The sequence below is a fragment of the Myotis lucifugus genome, unplaced genomic scaffold, assembly GCF_000147115.1.
Source record: "Myotis lucifugus unplaced genomic scaffold, Myoluc2.0 scaffold_9, whole genome shotgun sequence".
Classification (NCBI taxonomy): Eukaryota; Metazoa; Chordata; class Mammalia; order Chiroptera; family Vespertilionidae; genus Myotis; species Myotis lucifugus.
The window spans coordinates 15,220,887-15,243,676 of NW_005871057.1; the positions used below are offsets into that span (position 1 = coordinate 15,220,887).

The 22,790-nt window shown below is 37.8% G+C and overlaps 1 protein-coding gene across 1 annotated transcript in view; it reads right to left on the bottom strand.

Annotated features, from left to right (window-relative positions):
* EEA1 (early endosome antigen 1) overlaps window positions 1-22,790 on the bottom strand; it is a 155,766-nt gene that overhangs the window by 84,868 nt on the left and 48,108 nt on the right. The window contains 5 exon segments of the mRNA XM_006084021.3: window positions 440-553; window positions 1,430-1,469; window positions 3,639-3,704; window positions 3,802-3,856; window positions 10,949-11,076. Of these exon segments, the coding sequence (XP_006084083.1) occupies window positions 440-553; window positions 1,430-1,469; window positions 3,639-3,704; window positions 3,802-3,856; window positions 10,949-11,076 (403 nt within the window).

A 22,790-nucleotide genomic window follows, 5' to 3' on the forward strand; every position in this document is an offset into this window, starting at 1 on the left:
TAAAATAATAAAAAGTTTTTGCATATATAAGTATTCTACTAAATAGAATTTTAGTGTATATTTAATCACATATAATAGTTAACCTTAAAGCATGTAGTTAAAAAAATAATAATATATGTAACTGATAGTATAACCAAAGGTTAAATTTATACTATGTTATTTAAAATGTTATTAGTTAACCTTTAAGATACCCCAAAAGAAAATTCATCTTCTCTAAAATTCAAGAAGAATTTTATAGAGAAAATAAGTCCTCTGAAGGAAGTAGGTGGGATGACAAACAAAATAATTTATATAGTAATTCTGTTATTAAATTCCAATAATCACCACCACAGTCATAATAATTACTTTATCACTAAAATACAATGTTTATTTCTAGGATGTATTATGACAAAAGGAAATGAAACTGATGTTTTAGTTAAAAAATTCTTAATCAATTTACCTGCAATTTCAGTGGCAAGTTGTGCTGCTTTCTGTTCAAATAAGTCTTTCATTTGTTTAATATTAAAATTTTCTGTTTGAGCTTCTTCTAATTGTTGTTCCAAAGAGTGAAGTTCTACAGAAAAGTATAGTATTTACTCACATATAATGTTAATTACAGTTGCTAAATTTTAATTACTTATATCATAATCATTGCAGTAAAGACAATTAACATGTCTATTACCAATTACCAGTATCTTCATATTTTAAGAATTAAGCATATCTGTCTCATTTAAGACACAAGTCATAGTTTATAAATATGTAAAATAAATGAAAGAACTATTTAGCATCACACCCAAATAATCTACTAATACTTGCTTAAAAATTATTTTGATTTCATATTTCATAGTTATTTTTCTATATCTGTCAACTGAATAAAAAGGAATATATTCTGCTTCTCTGATAAAATTTGTAATAATGTGAAATGAAATGAGAAATGGTCTAAGGAAAAAAATCAAGATCTTCAGTAAAATAATCAATTAAAAATATGCAGGCAATTGCTAATATTTCATTCTCATAAAGAAAAGAGATTTCAAAGGGAAATTAAATACAGAAGAAAACCTCAAAAATAATTTTGATTATTCACTGAGCACTCCTCCAGTTATAGTCAGTTACAAAGATGCTAGTTTCATCATTTTCTTTTAAGAGAAAAAGAGTACATCACTCTTTGATTAATAGATTTAACTTTTTATTAAATAACCATATTGATTGATGTAATATTCCAGAAGTTTGTAACTTCAGAATATAATGAACTAAGAAAATACTAAGATTTTTTACTAAATTGTTTAATTATAAAGTTCACAGGTCTATTACTATTATCTTCACTATTTTAGAGCAATTAAAATATAACCACAAAACAAAATTCATATAGCAGACATAAGAAAAAATAAAAAAATAAAAAAAGAAGGATGAGAAAAAAGAGAAACGAAATATCTGCTTTAAGTAAAGTTACCTGCTGATGAATCAGCCACCAATCCATCAGGTTTAGACACCTCAATGAAAACAAAAGACATAAACAAATTAATTTAAAAAGAAAATAATACTGTTACAATTGCCAATGCTTAAAAAAAAAATAATTCAGCCCATGTTTGATTAGTTCTTAATATCATCCATGTAACAGATGAGTAATCTATAAATATTTTAGATTATAAAAATACCTCTTTAATACAATCTCAGTTATAGAGGCTGAATAGTAAAAAGACTGATATTGTGTTGTCCACTTATTTGTTTTTGTCTTTTCTAGTCCAAATGACAATTTTTGGTGAAAAAAACTAAAAGGCAAAAAGACTGACAGTCACAATATGCTAAGATAATGTTCAAAGGGATCACCAATCCTATATAATAAAAGGCTAATATGCAAAACAACCAAACGGTAGAACCAAACAACTGGTCGCTATGACGTGTGCTGACCACCAGGGGGCGCACGCAAAACATGGTGGGCGTGGGCAGCAGGTGGCAGAGTGCGGAACAAGGTGGGCCTCGGGCCGCAGCGGGATGGTGGAGGTGAGTGAGGGTGCCAAACTAAGGTGGGACGCTGGTCACTGTCATGGGGGTGAGCCTCTGGTGGTTACTGAAAATTCTTTGCTCTCAGCACTCGCACCTGCTGCTGGTGCTGGCCCCACTCGCACCTGCTGCTGGCCCTGGAGCCGCCGCTCGCACCCGCTGCCGGGGCCCAGTGCCAGCCCCGATCGCTCGGTGCAGTCAGCCGGTGAGAGTGGCAGCTGCTGGCCCTGATCGCCCCTGAGGGTTTCTTCATCTCCCCCTGCTCCTGAGGGGCAATCGGGCAGCTGCTCACACCCACTGACAGCACCGGCCCTGCTCGCACCCGCTGCTGGCACTGGCCCCAACTGCTCCATTAGCGGGTGCGAGCGGGGCCAGCACCGTCAGTGAGTGGGAGCAGTGGCAGCAGAAGCGGGGCTGCGGGCAGACAGGGGACCCAGGGCCGCTATGGGAGGGGCCGGGCAATGGTGCGGAGGATGGGCCGAGACCCGCCTCTGTGCCCACTGCAACCTCGCGGCCCACAGTTCCTTTCAAGGTGCACGAATTCGTGCACTGGGCCCCTACTTACTTTATAAAACATTAGAACTACTATTGAAGGGTATTCATTTTATTCTTACAAATGAAAACTATAGCCCTCACTGGTTTGGCTCAGTGGATAGAGCGTCAGCCTGCGGACCGAAGGGTCCTGGGTTCAATTCCGGTCAAGGGCACGTACCTTGGTTGCAGGTTCCTCCCCAGGCCTTGGCTTAGTTAGGGGGCATGCAGGAGGCAACCAATCGATGTACCAGTATCTCTCTCACATCGATATTTCTATCTTTCCCTCTCTTTTCTACTCTCTCTAAAAATCAATGGAAAAATATCCTCGGGTGAGGATTAAAAAAACAACAACAAAAATAAATGAAAACTATATTTGACAAAATGAAAACTGGATTTGACAAAATTTATTCCACAATTCTTTATGCAATTTATGTAATTTTACTTTAAAAGTCAATATAATTTTAGTGTAAAATCATAATTGGTTAAGATATTTACTTAGAAAATATACTAAACTATGAAGGATCTAGATAACAAAAAAATCTCACTCAGAGATAACTACTTTTGATAACACAGTGATTTTCTTGTTTTTCTATATATTATTTTTATGTAAAGTCATATAATATTTACATGTGTTTATGTATATGCACACATATATATTTTATTCTGTTTTTTGAAACCTAACAGTAATACAAGTTCTCCCACGTTTTCAAACAACTTTCACTATAACAGTTAATAACAGTTCTTTCCCTACCAAAAGACATTTTAGTCATTTCCAACTTGTCACAATCACAAATGCGTTGAAGAGTTTCACTGCTGTTTGAACCTACATTTTTTAACCATTTTGGTACATTGTTAGAATACAATAATGTAGCCTAATATTTAAAAAAATCCACAGGTAACTGATTTTTAATGGCGCAACTTTAAGAAGTTACCTCTTAGATTCCCATATACTTGTTTGCATTCATTAGAATTACAAAAGGTATACACTGTAGGCTATTAAACACAGGAAACAAATTAGTAAATTGTTTAAATCAAACCACTTGCTTATAAAAAAAGTGCTATGCTTAATTTTCAACGACAATAATCAACTAATAAACACACTTCAAGCATTTAAAAACAATTACTTGCTGCTGCAGCCCTTGAAATTTTTCTAATTCTTTCTTTAATTCTTCTGAGTACCATTTTTCTTCCTAAAAGGGAAAAAAAAAGATTTTTAATTAGCAAATTTTAAAAGATTTACTATCTGAAACACTGAAAATAAACTAATATAATAATTTATATTCTTACCTTAAGTGAAGCCTGTAGGTCTTGGACCTCTTGTCTAAGTAGTGTTACATCATCTCTAAACATATTAGGGAGGGAGGGAGAATTAATAATGTTCTTCCATGAACAAACTACTCTCTTAACAAATCATGGCTAGTGTCTGTATATTAATATTCTAGTTCTCTCAATTTAAAAAAATAAAAACTCTTATAAATTTTATGTACAGTGGCATATATATAAAACCCTAAGGAAAATAATTTTATTCCTAAAGTTCATTGTTTGTACATGGAAAAATACTTTATCATGGAAAGAATGATATAACTGAAATCCAAGTGGCTAAGCCAGAAACAAGATATCTCCCATTAATTTACCAACAATAAGAATCAATGTTTTCCTATTGCAGTTAGTATAAAATCTAAACTCATTAACAAGGACTATAAAATCTGCACCATCCAGTCCTTGCTTTATCTCTCTCCCCCTCATTCACTTAGCTCTAGCAACACTGACTGATATGCTCTTTCCCCTGGAACCTTCTCACATTGTTATCCTCACCTAAGAGTCAGTATGACAAAGAACGGTAAGCCAAAGACCATTCTTGTCCCTAATGCAGGAGAGATTCCATGATAAAATAATTTTGGTATCACCCTTCTGGATGTTTGGACATATCATCCATTGTTGGATTGTAAATAGCAAAAAAAGGAACTCTCCTTGTTCCTTGCCACTATTAATGGTTGCCATGGTAGAAGACACAAGAATTGAAATGAGTTCATTAGGAATCCTCAGATAAAGGGAATAGGAGAACAGGATCATTTCTAATGAGAAGATCAAGTCCACACAGCACAAGCACTGTTAACAAGGTAAAAGATGATGAAACATATTGGTGGGAGAATTCTGATCTAGAATGAGGGCAGAGATAGGGAATAAAAAGAATCAGCTTGATCTGTGAAATAGGGTTAATAGTGGGGTAGGGGGAGGAAATTGCCAACTAAGAGAAATGTAAAAGATGGAGAAATAAGTCCTCTACCTTTCATAGACATTCATATGTAAGGAATTCATTCATTACTCAACAGATATTTGTTGCCTTTTCCAAACTCTCAAGTTGTTCAGTCTAATGGGGAAAATGAACATGTAAAGAAGAGTAATAGACTATCACTAGCTCTATGATAGAAATAAAAACTATTTAGTAATCTATTTAGTATCTTCCAACTCTATGTATAAACTAGAAGGATGAAGAAAGGAAATAATAAAACCATACTTAAATGTCAAATCTCGTAGGGAAGGTCGGGATGGGTGAATGGATGGGAAGAGATTAACTAAAGAACTTGTATGTGTATATGCATAACCCATGGACACAGATAATAGTGTGGTGAAGGCTTGGGGAAGGGGCATGAGTGGGCTAGAAGGGGTCAATGGGATAAAAGGGGGGACATCTATAATACTTTCAACAATAAAGATTAAAAAAAATTAATGAAGCCCGGTTTGTGTGGCTCAGTGGTTGAGCATGGATCCATGCACCAGGAGGTTGCCGTTTCTATTCCCAGTTAGGGCACATGCCCACATTGTGGGCTCGATCCCCCGTAGGGGATGTGCAGGAGGCAGCCGATCAATGATTCTCTCTCATCATTGGTGTTTCTATCTCTCTCTCCCTCTCCCTTTCTCTCTGAAATCAATAAAAATATTTTTAAAAATTAATGAAATTCTAAGGAAAATAATTCCAATTGAACCTCTAGCTTGGTTGGTTCACTTCAATTAATCTTTTTTAAAAAGCCACTTTAATAATTTTGTGAAAGTAATTTGCCTACAATAGAAAATATTCTGAAATGCATAACATAATAACTTAAGATATTTACAAAAGACAATTGGCAACATCTATTAAAATTTTAATGGGAAACATTGTCCAAAAATTCCACTTCTAGAAATTTCCCTTACAGGTATGATTTTCAACCAGTATGCTACAAGAATTTTTACATTTAATAACTGACGTTTTTTTCCCCTAGATTGTCAAAAAAAAAAAAAATGACAACAGCCAACACAATAATAGCCATCTGATGTGAATTAATCAAAATTATACCTATTTTTGTCAGATTGGCAAAAAAATATATTTGTGTGTGTGCCACAGAATTTTAGTAATTACTTCATGCATGCTATGAGATAAAAAAGGTTGAAAATTGCTGCTTTACAAATATACTCAAACATATACAAACGATACATTCACAAGGACATATATCACATTGTTTGTAATTGCAAAACACTGGAAATACCCTAACTGCTCATCAATAGGAGAATGATAAAATTCCTAGCTATCATTAAGAAGAATGAAACAGCTTTACCTGCACTGATATAAAACAATTCATAACATACACAGAGAAATAAAAAGTGCAGGACATTGTCAAACTGCTTTTATGTAATTACAGATATTTACATATTTTATATGTACACAGATGTAAGCATATACATATATATGTATAGACTATTCTGAAGGTATATGCAAAAACTAACAGTAAGAGGCTAGAGGAAGATGTGACAAGGATTCCATTTTTACCAAATCACTTTTTGAATCATTTGAATTTTGCACTCGGTATATGCTATCTGTACATACATTTTAAAAATCTGGTCCCCAGAAAAGTACTAATGCATCAGGTTTCAAATATGTGACTAGTGTTAATAGAATTCACATGTAAACTGATTGAGAGCTTTGAAGCAAAAGTTTTCATGACCCACCCAAATCATGTGGGCTTTTGATCTAAAAGACAAATGTCCATAGTCACATGTAATCCACTGTGTTAGTGAGGGGCAGGATGTAGATATTAGAAACTGGAAAGATGTATAAAAATGAGAAGAGTAGATATAGTAAGAGATAAACCTGGGAAAGTATGTACTAACTATTCCAGAAGCAATGAGAAACTAGTGAAAGTTACTACTTAGATCAACAGCAATCAAATTAGCATTTTAAGATTATTACCCTGTAATATAGAGTTCATTGGAGCGGTACAAGAGTAAAGGCAGAAAGTTAACTATAAATACTGAAAAACATATTTTTGAGTGAGAGATGATGAAGCCTAAAACTGTAAGATGGAAAAGGTTATGAAAGCTGTTAAGGAAACAGATTGTTTTTTTCAATTTTTCAATTACAGTTGACATACAATATTATATTAGTTTCAGATTTATAATATAGTGATTAGACATTTATATATCTTATAAAGTGATCACCCCAATAAGTCTAATACCCCTAATGGAGACAGAATTAAATAGACTTTATGACAGATCAGATAGGGAAGCCGAGGCAGGTGTGTAAAAATAAGCAAATCCAATTTTCTGGTTTTAGAAACTAACTGGGTGGAAAGATAATGTTGCCATTTACCAGAAAAAGTAAATAATGAGTACGTATAAAAGGAAATATAATGAACCCTGTTTAAAAAATGTAAATAGTGAGATGTTACAGTGGTTCTCAACCTTCTGGCCCTTTAAATACAGTTCCTCATGTTGTGACCCAACCATAAAATTATTTTCGTTGCTACTTCATAACTGTACTGTTGCTACTGTTATGAATCATAATGTAAATATCTGATATGCAGGATGGTCTTAGGCGACCCCTGTGAAAGGGTCGTTCAACCGCCAAAGGGGTCACGACCCACAGGTTGAGAACCGCTGGTCTAAGAGAAGATACTTAGTAGGCATTTTGAGAAATAATTCTAGGTTGGAGATGTGCTGTATTTTTCTGTGTATAAGACGCTACTTTTTTCTGAAACCATTAATACTGAAAATCAAGGGCGTCTTATACACAGACGTCAGCCGAGGAGGGAGTCCCGAAGGTGGTAGCTGCCCACACCTTGTCAAACGGCTTCCTCCAATCACAAGCCTTATTGTTACTGACGTCAGCTGATGCTATAATTGGAGGTGGAGGTGGAGAATGCACAGATGCAACAGGGACCAGAGCATTCTGAGTCCATAAAGATGTCAAAAAATAACAAGATACTAAATACCGTTAAGTGATTGTCTTACTCTGCAAAATTCTAACTGAATGTAATCAGCTATACAAAAGAGCATGGAAATAGAGCTGCAGAGAGACAACTTGGACCTCCTCCCACTGAGTGTATGATCAGACAGTGGAGCAAACAGGAAGAACAATTCCTTAAGATACCAAAAAAGAAGGCCTTAAGAGAATAACCAGCAAAATAGACAAAATTGGAGCAGAGGTTTAAGACTTGGATTATGGAGCAGCGCCAGAGTGGCTTATGTGTGTCAATCAAACTTATTCAAAATCAGGCAAAAATACTTGCAAGCAAAATGAACATTGTTGATTTTACAGGAAAGGCAAAATTGTGCTTCAATTTCATGAGGAGAGAAGGTTGGCCATGAGAATACGAACAAAGTTAGCTGACGAAATGCCACCAGTTTATGAGGATGATCTCACATATATAGACAGTGACTCCGAAGACAGCAGTGATACAATAGAAGTTGAAGAAATTGATATTCTGGAACTAATAGCAATGAAGAAGAGAGCAGTGATGCAACAGAGGCTGAATAAAGTGATATGCTGAATAAAGTGATATGCTGCATAATGTTTACATACTGGTATGTAAACATTTCCTGCGGTAATTACTAAATAAAAATGTTTTCTGCTTTATGTTTAAAATACTGATTTCTTAATTTTGGGTTGGAAAAGTGAGGGGGCATCTTATACATAAGGGCATCTTATCCACGGAAAAATTCGGTAGTTTAGGAGGAAGTCACAATGTGGATATAGAGCAAGAAGAGCTCACAAAACAGAGCAAGAAAAATAATCACATCGGGATGTCAGCAAAGCCAAATTTTGCAGAGATTATGGTAGATAGTTACAAAGATGGCTGCCATCAAATTCTTCCCTTCATATTTGCAGAAGCTGTTTCTCCATTCACAGAGTTTACTTCTTAGCCTCTTAAATCTGAGCTGGCCTTCAGATTCCAGAGTAATCCTGTGGCTACTTTGACCAATAGAATGTGGGATAAGTGAGGCCCTGACACTTCTGAATCCAGGCCTGAAGAAAATTGGCAGCTTCTGGTTATTGCCTCTTGGAATGCTCTTTCTCAGAACACAACTGCTGGTCTATAAATCCAAGCAGCCACATGAAGAAGCCCATAAGAAGAACTAAGGCCCCTGACATATAGCCCCAGCTCAGCTTTCAACCAGCAGCCCACACCAACTTCCAGCAATGAATTTATGGCCATTTTGGACCTTTTGGGCTTCCCAGCACCCCAATCTACATCACTTAAAGCAGAAGAACCATCCAGTCAACCCACAGAATCATAGTAATAAACTTTATAATTTTAAATCACTAAATTTTGGGTGAATTTTACAAGGTTATAGAGAACCAAAACAGAAATCAACATTCTGGAGGGGTTCAGAACAGACCTCCCCAAGAAGTGCTACTTTTGCATGGGGATTACTTTGAGCTGAAGGCAATGGAGGTCCTACGGGCTCAAGAGAAACTTTAGCTTTCCTTTAAAAAATTTAAATTGAGGCCTTGCCCACAATAACAGTAAGAGTTATCACCAAAAATAACTTTTTAGAACCTAGGGCAGGGCAACTTCTAATTATTCAACATCTGCTCTTTTCATCCTGGGAATGACCTTCCTCCCCTCTGAAACCGGAAGGCACCTTATCTCATTTGTAGCTCAGAATGTCATATATACCTCATTTTACTTTCTATCTATGAATCTCTTACATATGTGGGATATCTAACTCTCTTGTGTATATAGGTAATTAAATTTGGTTATTTTCTCTTGTTAATCTGTCTCAAGTCAATTTAATAATTATTAGACCAGGCAAAAGAACCTAGGAAGGTAAAGAAAAATGTATTCCGCTTGCACAATAAGAACTGAAAATAATCCAGGATACTCTTGGTCTTTGAAGGAGCAGTTTCAGGAGAATGGTAGGGCAAAATCCAGGGCTTGATGAGTTAAAAGTTGAATGAAAGTTAAGAAGCAAAAATGAGAATAAACTGTGGATACTTTTATGTTGAAAGTTCATATACTGAGCGCTAAGTCATAGCTGAAAAAGCAACTCTGTTAAGTTGATATCAAATATAAAAATATTTATAATGTGGCCCTAGCTGGGTGGCTCAGTTGGTTAGAGCTTCTTCCCATACATCAAAAGGTTGTGAGTTTGATTCCCAGTCAGGGCACATACCTAGGTTGTATATTCAATCACCAGTCGAGGCGGGAGGCAACAGATCAATGTTTCTCTGTCACATCAATGCTTTGCTCTCTCTCTCTCTCCCCTCCCTCTCTAAAAATCAATAGAAGGCTTTAAAAATTTATAATGTGCTTTAAGTACATATTTTATATCTATTTCTTAACAAATGACCAAAGAAATGTACCCAAAATTATTAGCTCACACATAAAAATACTGAACAGCATTACCAGCAGGTAAAGGGAAGATTCATACTTCCCAAAAGCAGTGGTTTTCCCAGACATTTTAATAAGTTAAAACAGTCATATTTTATAGTTCTACATTATCAACCACAGTTATGTGATCATAATGTTTTTCCTTTATGTGGTATCCTTTGTGTTATAGCAGATTAAGCAAGAGGCATCTTTTTTTTTTTTAAGAAAAGCATGAAGAAAAACTATTTTACAAGTAGAATGAAATCAAGCTATCTTCTTTATGGGGGTATAAGACAAGAGTTCTTACCAACAGCAAAAGAAAAGCAGTTATATTGTTGAATACTGTCTTATGTAATTCTATTTTAGTTTAATTTAATTCTTAAAATGATCAGGCAAAATTGCCAAGAAGCAGAATGTATATGTATGTGTGTGCTTACTGCTGTATTGATAATTATAAAAAAAAATTTTTTTTAATAATTCTTGACTAAATTTATTATTTTAACAACTTGCTATAAAATCTTCTAAACAAAGCATATCATTCTTTATTAAATAGAATATGCTAAATATAATTTAACCTTCTTTTGGTAACATAACCTTCATTAAAAACATAACTTCTGTACCATGCTGTAGATGCTAGTATAGATAATTGCTAGTCAAGGACAGAATAGATTATAACAGTAAAGGAGGGAGGCCATAATAAAGGAGGACAGATTTAAATTAAATAATATAAAAATACTATTTTCACAAACTAATTGTTTAAGATTAAACAATGATATTGCATTTCAAAACTATGATACTATACCTACCTCTTCAGAGCAAGATTAGCCTCTCCCCCATGACCGGAATCATTACCAGCATCATGAACTGCCTGGTAGTGTTTGAAAAGTTCATCAGCAGATCCAAGAGATTTCATACACTGGGGACATATGAAACCCTATAGAAAAAGTAAGAAAAAGATTTCAAAATAGTATTTAATATTGCAAAATAAATGTGTGTGTGTGTGTGTGTGTGTATATACATATATATATATATATATATATATGTATATATATATACATATATATATATATACATATATATATATATATATATATATATATATATATATATATATATATTACAAAATATAGTCCAGTGTCTTATTCACATTTTGGTGCCATTAAATAAATTATAATTTATGATATTAATCCCAAATTCTGGTTTTATACAAAGGTATATCACTATCTATTCTGGTTGAAGTTTGCAAAATATAAAGAAAGCCCTTACAACCATCTTTTAGGTTGAATAAATTAATGGCTAGAGTATACAATTCTAATCTGAAAAAAATTAATTCTAATCTAGAAGACTAGTTGAGAAAGTTATATTATTATATTCTCCCTCTCTCTAGATATCCCCATTAGTAAAATCTCTGCTCCAATGTACTTCATAGGAATGAAAACAATAAAATTAAGAACATGAAGCATTCTTATCACTGAATGAGGAAAAGGGTAATATAATATACTAGTGGCCCAGTGCACAAAATTCGTGCACAGAGGAGGGGGTGTTCCTCAGCCCGGCCTGCACCCTCTCCAATCTGGTACCCCTCGAAGGATGTCCTACTGCGGGTTTACAGGGATCAGGCCTAAACCAACAGTCGGACATCCTTCTCGCAATCCGGGACTGCTGGCTCCTAACTGCTCACCTGCCTGCCTGATTGCCCCTAACCACTCTGCCTGCCAGCCTGCTTGCCCCCAAATGCCCCCCCCCGCCAGCCTGATCACCCCCAACTGCCCCCCTGCTGGCCCATTCGCCCTCACCTTCCCTCCCCTCCCCACTGGCCTGCTCGCTGCCAACTGCCCCCCTGCTGGCCTGCTCACTCCAAACTGCCACCCACTGCTGTCCTGATCACCTCCAACTGACCCCCACTGATGGCCTGCTTGCCCCTAACTGCCCCCCCTGCTAGTCTGCTTACCCCCAACAGCTCCACCCCCCACCAGCCTGGTCAACCACAACTGCCCTCCCCTCTTGGCCTCTAACCACCTCTACCTCAGCCCTGCCACCATGGCTTTGTCCAGAAGAACGTCCGGAAGGTCTCCTGGAATGTCTCCCAGTCTAATTAGCATATTATCCTTTTATTAGTATAGATAGAGGCCTGGTGCACATGTGGGGGCTAGCTGGTTTGCCCTGAAGGGTGTCCCGGACGGTTCCCTTGGGGTGTGGGGCAGCCTGAGAAAGGGGCCTGTGGTTGTTTGCAGGCTGGCCACACCCCCATGGGGTGAGGGTCCTTGCGAGGGGGGCGTGGCCAGCCTGGATGAGGGGCTGAGGACTGTTTTCAGGCTGGACACACCCCCTTCAGGGTGGGGTTCCCTGCTGGGGTGCCTGGCCAGCCTGGGTGAGGGTCTGAGGGCTGTGTTTAGGCTGGCCACACCCCCTTCAGGATGGAGGGGCCCACTGGGGTGCCTGGCCAGCCTTGGTGAGGGGCTTAGGGCCGTGTTTAGGCTGGCCACACCCCATTCAGGATGGGAGGTCCCACTGGGGTGCCTGGCCATACCCCCTTCAGGATGGTGGGTCCTGTTGGGGTGCCTGGCCAGGCTTGGTGAGGGACTGATGGGTATTTACAAGCTGGCAAAGCCCCCCAGTGGGGACCCTCACCCCATGAGGGTGTGGCCAGTCTAGGTGAGGGGATGAGGGCTGTTTGCAGGCTGGCCATACCCCCTTCAGGGTGGAGGTCCCCACTGGGGTACCTGGCCAGCCTGGGTGAGGGGTTGATGGCTGCTTGCAGGCTGGCCAAGCCCCCCAGCAGGGACCCTCACCCCATGGGGGTGTGGCCAGCCTGGGTGAGGGGCTGAGGGCCACTTTCAGGCTGGTCACACCCCCTTCAGGGTGGGGGTCCCCGCTGGGGGCGCAGCCAGCCTGGGTTAGGGGCTGAGGGCTGTTTTCAGGCTGGCCACGGTCCCGGGCAACCCAGGCTCCCAGACCCTCCTTGAGCAGAGGCCACAGCAGCTGGAAGCAGGTATCTGGGATTTATTTAGCTTCTATAATTGAAACTCTGTAGCCTTGAGCGGAGCTCAGGGCCGGCCAGAGCAGGTGGGAAGCTTGGCTTCCTCCATCGCCAGGGGCAACCCAAGCCTCCTGTTTGCTCCAGCTCCATGGCTGCAGCATCTTGGTTGGGTTTATTTGCATAGTCGGTCCTGATTGGCTGGTGGGCATGGCTTGTGAGTGTAGCGGAGGTACAGTCAATTTGCATGTTTCTCTTTTATTAGATAAGATAACTCATAATTACCAGAGTATCTACAATGGTTGAGAAGTAAGTCTCCTTGCTAACCTAAGATTAATACTGCAAAAGCCTAAAATTAATATACAGTCCCATAGAATAGAAAAAATTTATACATAACCCCCAAATGATTATATGGTTATGGCATATGTAATCCTGCATGACTAGTCTCCCAATGCTCTCTTGACATCTCTAACTCTATATACAACATGCTTCAAAAATACTAAAGTACCTATGTTTCCCTCAACACACCATAGTACTTTACATTTTTGTGCCTTCACATATACTACTTTTTTCTCCAGCACTATCCTCATTAGCTTGTCAAGTTTCTACATTCACTTAATACACAAACACATCTATGTTTCCCTAATGGCTAATGTAGAATTCTGAACAAAATTTGGTTAAAAAAAAACAATGGACACAATTAACACCTTATAGATTATCAAACCTTCCAAGGGAAAAACTGAGCTAAGCAATAAGTACTCTGAACATGTAAAAACTAAAAATAAATAAATAAAAATGCTGCTCCTTTGTTGGATATTATGCAAATACCATATCTTCACATCATTTATGTGCATTATGTGACAGAATCAAGGCTCACTGAGTATTGGGGAGACCTATATGTAAACATAGACATACATTACCAGGCAATACTATAACACAAGTATATATGAAGTACTACATAAACACAGGGAAAGAAATATCCAACTCTGCCTGTGGCAGCAGTTCTTGCTTTATAAAAAATAAAAATAGATAGATATATGACATTGAAATTAGGTACTAAAAAATGAGTAATATTTACTTGTGAGAAGTAAAAGAAAGGCATCCTAAGGAAGTGGAGGAGCATGAACAAAGATGCAGAAAGAGGTATAAAATAGTCATGCTGTGCTTGGGAAACAGATGTTCTGGTCACAGAGCCAGAGTGAATGACGGGCACAACAGGTGAATGCACGCAGTGACCCCCTATAAAACTCCTGAAATTAGCAAAGACAGTAGTACTGAGGATGTGCCTTTGGACATCAGAATAATGCCATTAGGCCCAGCACTATCTTTTTAATGAATGAACATTCTGTTTGTGTGTTAATCTAGCTGGTGTTATGCTCTTTCTTCAAAGCCATCTCTTATCTACCACCATGTTTCATAATGGCTCTGCATTGTGCTTAATTTGGCATTCTTATAACTTCTAGTTATACCTACTAGTTATACCTACTAGTTGGCATGCCATTAGTGTAACAGCACATGAACCCCTATAATACTCAGCTGTCTTATCTCTTTTTTGTCTCAACTTCTGCTAATATGTAGAATTAGAGTGTTCCTCAGAGAACTCACATCCCAACTTTAGTCTTCAAAATTTTGGCTTTTTGACTATTGTCTCTACTTCCAACTTTTGGCTCTAGGAACCTAGTATGCCAGAAAGCAGGTAAAGAGAAGATCACATTAAAGTATGCCATACATTCTTAAATTTTCTAAATATTACCAGGTTAATAGTTCAGAAAGAACTAATTCATCCCTGTAGAGAAATTTTAGAAATTCAGTAATATATATTTACTTTTAAAAATATTCCAACTATGTGAATTTTCCATGTGATTAGAGCTTGCATGTTTAAATAAAACTGCAGCCTAGCCAGCATGGCTCAGTGGTTGAGCGTCAACCTAAGAACCAAGAGGTAATGGTTCAATTCTTGGTTAGGGCACATGCCCAGGTTGTGGCCTCAATCCCTAGTAGAGGGCATGCAGGTGGTAGCCAATCAATAATTCTCTCTCAACATTGATGTTTCTCTCTTTCTCTTTCTCTCTCTCTCTCTCTCTCTCTCTCTCTCTCTCTCTCTCTCTCTTCCTCTCTGAAATCAATAAAAATATATTTTTTAAAATAACTAAATAAAATTCCAATTTTGAAACATTACCAATAAAAATACATCTTTCTAAAATGCATATACTTCCTCACCTTCTTAAATAGATAATATTATATCTTTGCTTGGTGTCTCAAAGGCATAACTTATTAATCACTGATTTGGGTGTTATTCACTCTTAATTATGGCAAGACTATTTAAATTTCTATACCCACATTTTACAGTTTTTCCTACACCCTGTCTTGTCTTTCAACCATCATTTATGAAAATTGTTTGCATGCTATTTCTAACCTGATATGTGAGTCTGCCATGGTTAGGAAGGGTTAAGATTAAGGAAAAGTTTATTAAAACCACATCACTCATTTAAAATAAAAGTAAAATAAGCTCAGAATGAGTGTCTGGGTGATACCCCATGAACAGTGTGCATGATCTTTAGTTCAAGGACTTTGTGATACTAATTCTGGACATTAAGAGACTCTACCTTTATTTTTTCTAAACTATTTTCAAGGGGATTGCGGTACTTCCCCAAAAGTACTGTTATCAAACAATAAAACAATAAAAATAGCCAGCTACAATTATTTCCCTTAAGCATTCCAAATTCTCACCAACTTAAAAAAAAACACACAAAAAAACTAACCAATCTCTACAAAGTTTACTCAAGATTAAAAACAATAAATTCCTTAATAAATTTCTTACTCTCATATTTCAGTTATCTGTAATCCTTTTTCAGATTCATTACAGCTAAGAACTTAACTTGATACTTATGGTACCCCTGATATACCAAATGTTCTTTGAATTAAAAGGAAAGTTCTTATCTAAGTGACAGGTAGGTGAGATTGTTCCTTATGATTTCGACATAAAGAAGAATAGTTAACTCAATCATTCTGGAAGGAAGACAACCGGTAAAATGGCAAGCAGAGTCCCAAGAATGTGTTAGGCCTCTATCTTTATTCACAATGCTTCAACTAATTTAACTGATGTCCTTCTATATGTACTATTTTTCCAATCACCCTAGAGAATGTCTGGTTTAATTGTTCCCAGGTGGAAGTTTTTCTAGGTCCTCTCAAGTTGAAATAGCCATTGCACTCTTTTTGCAAATAAAATCTATCATAGAAACTTCCTGGGGTGGAAATCATATCTTACCTTTTTGTCTCCTTTACCTACCAAAATACCTGGCAACTAAGAGGTACTCTATTAATATGTTAAATAAGTGAATGTTTGGCGAGATCATTTCCATATATATAAAATTGCCTCACAGAAAAAGTCTGATTTTTTGTCTTTCATAGTATAAAAAATTCATTCTTTTGTGAGATTTATAAACAAAGCGAGTAAAAAAAGTTATGTTTCTCTTTTTTTAGGACACAGTAATTTTCAAAAGAAATATATAATATACTAGAGGCCCGGTGCACAAATTTGTGCACCAGTGGGGTCCCTCGGCCTGGCCTGCGGGATCAGGCTGAAACCGGCTCTCTGACATCCCCTGAGGGGTCCCAATTGCAAGAGAGCACAGGCCAGGCCAGGCCAAGGGACCCCACCGGGGCACAATCAGGGCCAGGGAGAGACACGGGAGGTTGGTCAGCCAGGGAGAGATTACGGGAGGGCTCCAGGACATGTCCAGCCCGTCTCGCTCATTCTCAATCAGCCGGGCCCCAGCAGCAAGCTAAACTTCCGGTCGGAAGATCTTCCTCTGGTGGTCAGTGCACGTCATAGCAAGCAGTTGGGCGGCCTTAGCATATCATTAGCATATTACACTTTGATTGGTTGAACAGCTGACCGGACACTTAGCATATTAGGCTTTTATTATATAGGATATCAGGATCATCTGAGAAACTTTTTCAAGGACATTTCCTTCCCCTCACTGGATCCTATTCCCAGCTTTAGATATGCACCACCCCACACACTACTGAAAAACATTTCAGTGATCCACTGTTAATGAGTGTGAAATCTGGCATCTCCCTCAGGTCAGAGTAGATTCAGGTTCTGCTATATATTTTCCAAATAAAGAGAGTCACAGCTCACCCTGGCCAGTGTGGCTCGGTTGGAGCATCCTACTCTACACCCAAAAGTAGTGGGTTTGATTCCCAATCAGGGCACATACCCAGGTTGGGGGTTCAAACCCCAGTCTGGTCAGGGCACATGCCGGAAGCAACTGATGGATGTTTTTCTCTCACGTGGATGTTTCTCCCTCCCATCCCTTCCTCTGTCCCCCTTCCCCACTCTAAAAAAAATCCAATAAATTTATTTTGAAAAAAAGACAGTAACAGCTCACATGTAAATTCCTTTTTCTATTAAGACTAAAGTGTTTTAACTTAAAAAATTTTAATGCATTCATTAGAACATTAACTATGTAATAAAGCTATAGCTTGCAATGTTGAAATAAAATATTATCCACATCATATTTCAAATTTCATGACAAAATTTATACAAAGATAATAACTTAAACTTGTATATTTGTTTAGATTCACAAAAAGACAGCTGCACCCAGTAAGAGAAACCAAGCCAACTTCCCAGGAGCCTCTTTTTATTATTGAACTTTCTTTAAGGCATGCATAATTAAAGCAATCCATATTCCCATGTAGCATAAAAAGTTAAGCGACACCAAGGCAAGGAAAAACAAAGCTATTCTGAGCAACCCATAACCAAGCTGCTAAAACAAAATATACAGGACCCACAGTAACACTGGAATCATTAAGAAGTTCCTGTCCTCTTGTTTCATTTTCAGCGTGCACTTTCTGGTAATGCTCCGACAAATCAATAGCAGTTATACATCTTTTCATACATAACGGACAGATGAAACCCTGTGAAATAACAACTTTTAGGAGGATATACATAAAAAGTTTTATAAAACAAAATACAGAAAATAAAATATAGACATAACAGGAAAATAATTAGTATTATCTCTTTTAGACTATGTAAAGAAAATTTACAGGTACTAATGACACAAAAGGTGGAAGATCTATACTTCTTTAAAAGTAGGACTTCTAAAATTAGTTCCCATTTTATGCTCTAAATTTTCATTTATTTATTTTTTATTATAATAAAGTTGCTTAAAAATAAATACATAAAGTTACTTATTATTAGTTGAATTAATGTTTTTTTGTTTATGATACTTAATCCTTATTTATCTGAGAGCTATTATTAGCAAGTTACCTTTTATTTTAGATCAAGAGATATTGAGTAGTTATAATAAATACCTTTATGTGATACAATATATTAAACAAAATGCCTTATAATGAAAGCAATTTTTAGTCTTCATCATATTCCTCTAGCCTGAGATCCCTTTCTTGCCCACATCCATAATTCCCAGTAGGTGACCCTTCATTCTACTTTTCTGAGGCAAATAATATCATTTTAAAACAATCTTCCAAATTTCTTATACCTCACAACATCTGTATTTTAAAATGTGTACTGATACACTGAGCTATGGTTTAGGATTTTGTCTGATAGGAACAGAAGAAGGACAAGAAAATGGAGGAATTAATAGTATTGGGAAAAGTACACAAAATGAAGACAGTGGTGAAGGACAAGAGGTTATAAAAGTTATAATGTCATGAGTTTTGGCGTCAAAAATAGATGTGGATTTGAATCTCAACCTAAGCTGACTATATGAGCTCAGTTTACTTTACTTGCTGCCAGTTTTCTCATCTATAAAAGGGGGCGAATATTAGTAACTATTCTCTACAATTATTGAGTAGTACATAAAATGCTTAGTACAGTGCCTGAGATATTGTAAGTGTTCCCTAATACCAATCGTCATTAAATGTATGGTTAGAAAGGAAAGAAAATAAAGCCTGGAAAGGTTAAAGACTAGAAGAAAAGAGAGGAAATTAAAATCTGAAATATTCAGCAAGGCCAAAGTTAAGTAGTGAAAATATGATGAAGATTTTGAGAAGACAGGCACTTATGGTAAGAAATGAAGAATAAGCCCTAGCCAATTTGGCTCAGTGGATAGTGGGTTGGCCTGCAGACTGAAGGGTCCTGAGTTTGATTAGAGTCAAGGGCACATGCCTGGGTTGTGGGCTCCATCCCCAGTTGGGGGCGTGCAGGAGGCAGCCAATCAATGATTCTCTTTCATCATTTATATTTTCATCTTTGTCTCCCTCTCCTTTCCTCTCTGAAATCAATAAAAGTATTTTTTTTAAAAAAGAAATGATGGATAAGATTTTAACATTTCAGGTAAAATTATTCTGCTTGATAATAAGCTAGAGAAGGTACTGCCGTGGCTTGAGTAGCTAGAAAAGAGATAATAAAGAGCATTGGAATTGATAACATTAAGAACTGAGAGATGAGAATGTTCCTTAAACCACTAATGCCACTTAGGACAAAAGTAAAGGAAGACTGCAAACAAGATTCCAAAGTTGGAAGGCAAGACAGGGTAGCAGTTAACAGCTAAGCTTGGGTTTGAATCATGGATTCACACTACTCTTAGTAGATTTTAGGGCCTTCAATTTCCTCATCTGTTAAATGAGATAATAATAAACCATTTCATATGTGTTTCCTGAGAATTAAATGACATAATACATATAAAATGCTTATCATAGCACCTGTAACAAAGAAAACATTAATAAATGTTGGCTATCATTAATGTCATTGTTCCTCTTGTTAACAACCCTTAAAGGAGATTAGCTAGGAGATGAAAGTGAGGAACATGAATTCAATTTTGGGGGGTTTTGGGGGGTTTTGTTGTTGTTGTTGTTGCTGTTTTAAATAATGAAAGGGATGTCTTTCAGGCAACCACAGTCCCAAGTGCTAGAACTACAAAGTAATAGTTCTTTAAAAGAAGGCATCAAAGCATTTTTTTTTGCTATCACAGCTTTATGCCTTTCTAGTTTCTTCACTGTAAATTTTCACATAAAATTACTCAACTGTTCATTCAAAAAATATTTACTGCCTTAGCCAGTTTGGCTCAGTGGATAGAGCATCAGCCTGCGGACTGAAGGGTCCTGGGTTTGATTCTGGTCAAGAGCACACGCCTTGGTTGTGGGCTCAGTCAGACATGCAGGAGGCAGCCAATCAATGATTCCCTCTCATCACTGATGTTTTTCTCTCTTTCTTCCTCTCCCTTCCTCTCTGAAATCAATAAAAATATATTTAAAAAAAGAAAAGAATGCAGTTGAAGTCAAAATTCCTTTAAAAAAAATATTTACTGAGAATGATTACTGTGCTCCATCCATTACGCTAAGGTGCTGAGAACACATATATGAACCTACTGGTTCTGCTTCTCTTTAGAGAACCCTAATATAACTCCCAAAAAAACCTGTTGGAATGAATAAATTAATTTAGTCAGATTGTAAAATAAAAGATAGGCATACAAAAGTCAATTGTACTTCTACAATATAGAAACACACAAGTGGAAAATAAAATTAGAAGCAATACTATTTACACTAACATAAAAAAATGAAAATTACCAATTAATAAATTTAATAAAATATATAACACTTTTACATTGAAAACTACAAAATATGGCTGAATGAAATTAAAGAAATTGAATTATATCATGTGCAAGAATTAGAATATTCAATATTAAGATGGCTTCTCTTTCCCAAATTAATCTGTAGGTTATATATAATCCTAATTAAAATCCTAGTAGAAGTTTTCTCAAATTTATAAAGAAATACAAAGAACCTATTACATAAGAGTGAAAACAAACTAGAAAAGGACAAAATTGGGAGACTTAAACTATCTAATTTGAAGACTAACTATGAAACTACAGTAATCAAGACAGTATTGACTTAAATATACAACTACACAAATAAAATACAAATATGCAAATTGACTATACCTTTGCTATGCCTTAAGCCACGCCCACCAGCCAATCAGAGTGACTATATGCAAATTAACCCAACCAAGATGGCAGCCAGCAGCCACAGAGCTGAAGCAAGCAGGAGGCTTGGTTGCCCCAATGATGGAGGAAGCCAGGCTTCCTGCCTGCCGCAGCAGGCTCTGAGATCCACTCAAAGCAACAAAGTTTCAATTATAGAAGGTAAATAAATCCCAGAATAAAAAAAGAAAAAAAGGAGAGGCTGGGAGCTTTCGTCGCCGGGGGGGCTTGGCCAGCCTGAAAATGGCCCTCAGCCCCTCACCCAGGCTGGCCAGGCACCCCAGTGGGGACCCCCACCCTGAAGGGGGTGTGACCATCTGCAAACAGCCATCAGCCCCTCACCCAGGCTGGCCAGGCACACCAGTGGGGACCCCCCACCCTGAAGGGGTGTGACCAGCCTGCAAACACCCATCAGCCCCTCACCCAGGCTGGCCAGGAAACCCAGCGGGACGCCCACCCTGATCCGGGACACCTTCAGGGCAAACCAGCAGGCCCCCACCCATGCACCAGGCCTCTATCCTATAAAATAAAAGGGTAATATGCAAACTGACCCTAACAGCAGAACAACTGGGAATGACTGGTCACTATGACACACACTGATCACCAGGGGGCAGACACACAATGCAGGAGCTGCCCTCTGGTGGTCAGTGCGCTCCCACAGGGGGAGCTCTGCTCAGCCACAAGCCAGGCTGACGGCTGCCAGTACAGCAGTGGTGGTGGGAGCCTCTCCCGCCTCCTCAGCAGCACTAAGGATGTCAGACTGCAGCTTAGGCCTGCTCCCTGCTGGCATGTGGACATCCCCCGAGGGCTCCTGGGCTGCCATAGGGATGTCTGACTGCCAGCTTGGGACCGATCCCTCAGGGAGCGGGCCTAAGCCAGCAGGTGGTCATTCCCCAAGGGGTCCCAGACTGCAAGAGGACATAGGCCGGGCTGAGGGAACCCCCCCAAGTGCACAAATTTTTGTGCACCGGGCCTCTAGTATATACATAAATATCAATGAAACAGAATTAAGAACATAAAAATACAGCCACATACATAAGGTCAATTGACTTCCCAAAAAGTAAAAGTAATTTAACGGGAAAAGGTAACATTTTCAACAAATAATACTGAAATAACCATATGGAAAAATGTGGTTTACATATCCATGTGGAAAAAAAAAACGTCAACTGCTATCTCACATCATACACAAGAATTTTAAATAAATCAGATTTACATGTACACCCTAAAATGATTTTTTTTTAAGTCAGAGGAAAGCATAGGAGAGTCTTTGCAATCTTGTGGTGGTAAAAAAAAAAAAAATTTATAGGAGGACCCAAAAAGCATTAACCATAAAAGAAAAGGCTGACAAATTGGACTTCCCTAAATTAAAAACTTCTTCTTGAAAACACCATTAACAAAATGAAAAGCAAGCCATGGACTCAGAAAAAATATCCACATCACATATATCTGACTGAGGTATAAGTCCTAAAATTAAGGCCCAATAGTATGTGCTGCCTTGACAAGTGATGAAAAGGAGGGGTTTCAAATGGCCTAACTGCAAGTTCCCCTCCCCACTCTGCTCTTGCAGATAATGTCCTCTAGCCAAACAACCCTCTTTTCCATAAGAAACAGGGCAGGGCTTGCTTGTTATACCTGAGTAGTGGGTTTCAGTTCCCTACCACCATGTCATAGAATGAAGCTCAACCATTGAGTCACACTGGATGGGCAACAATTATTAATAGATTT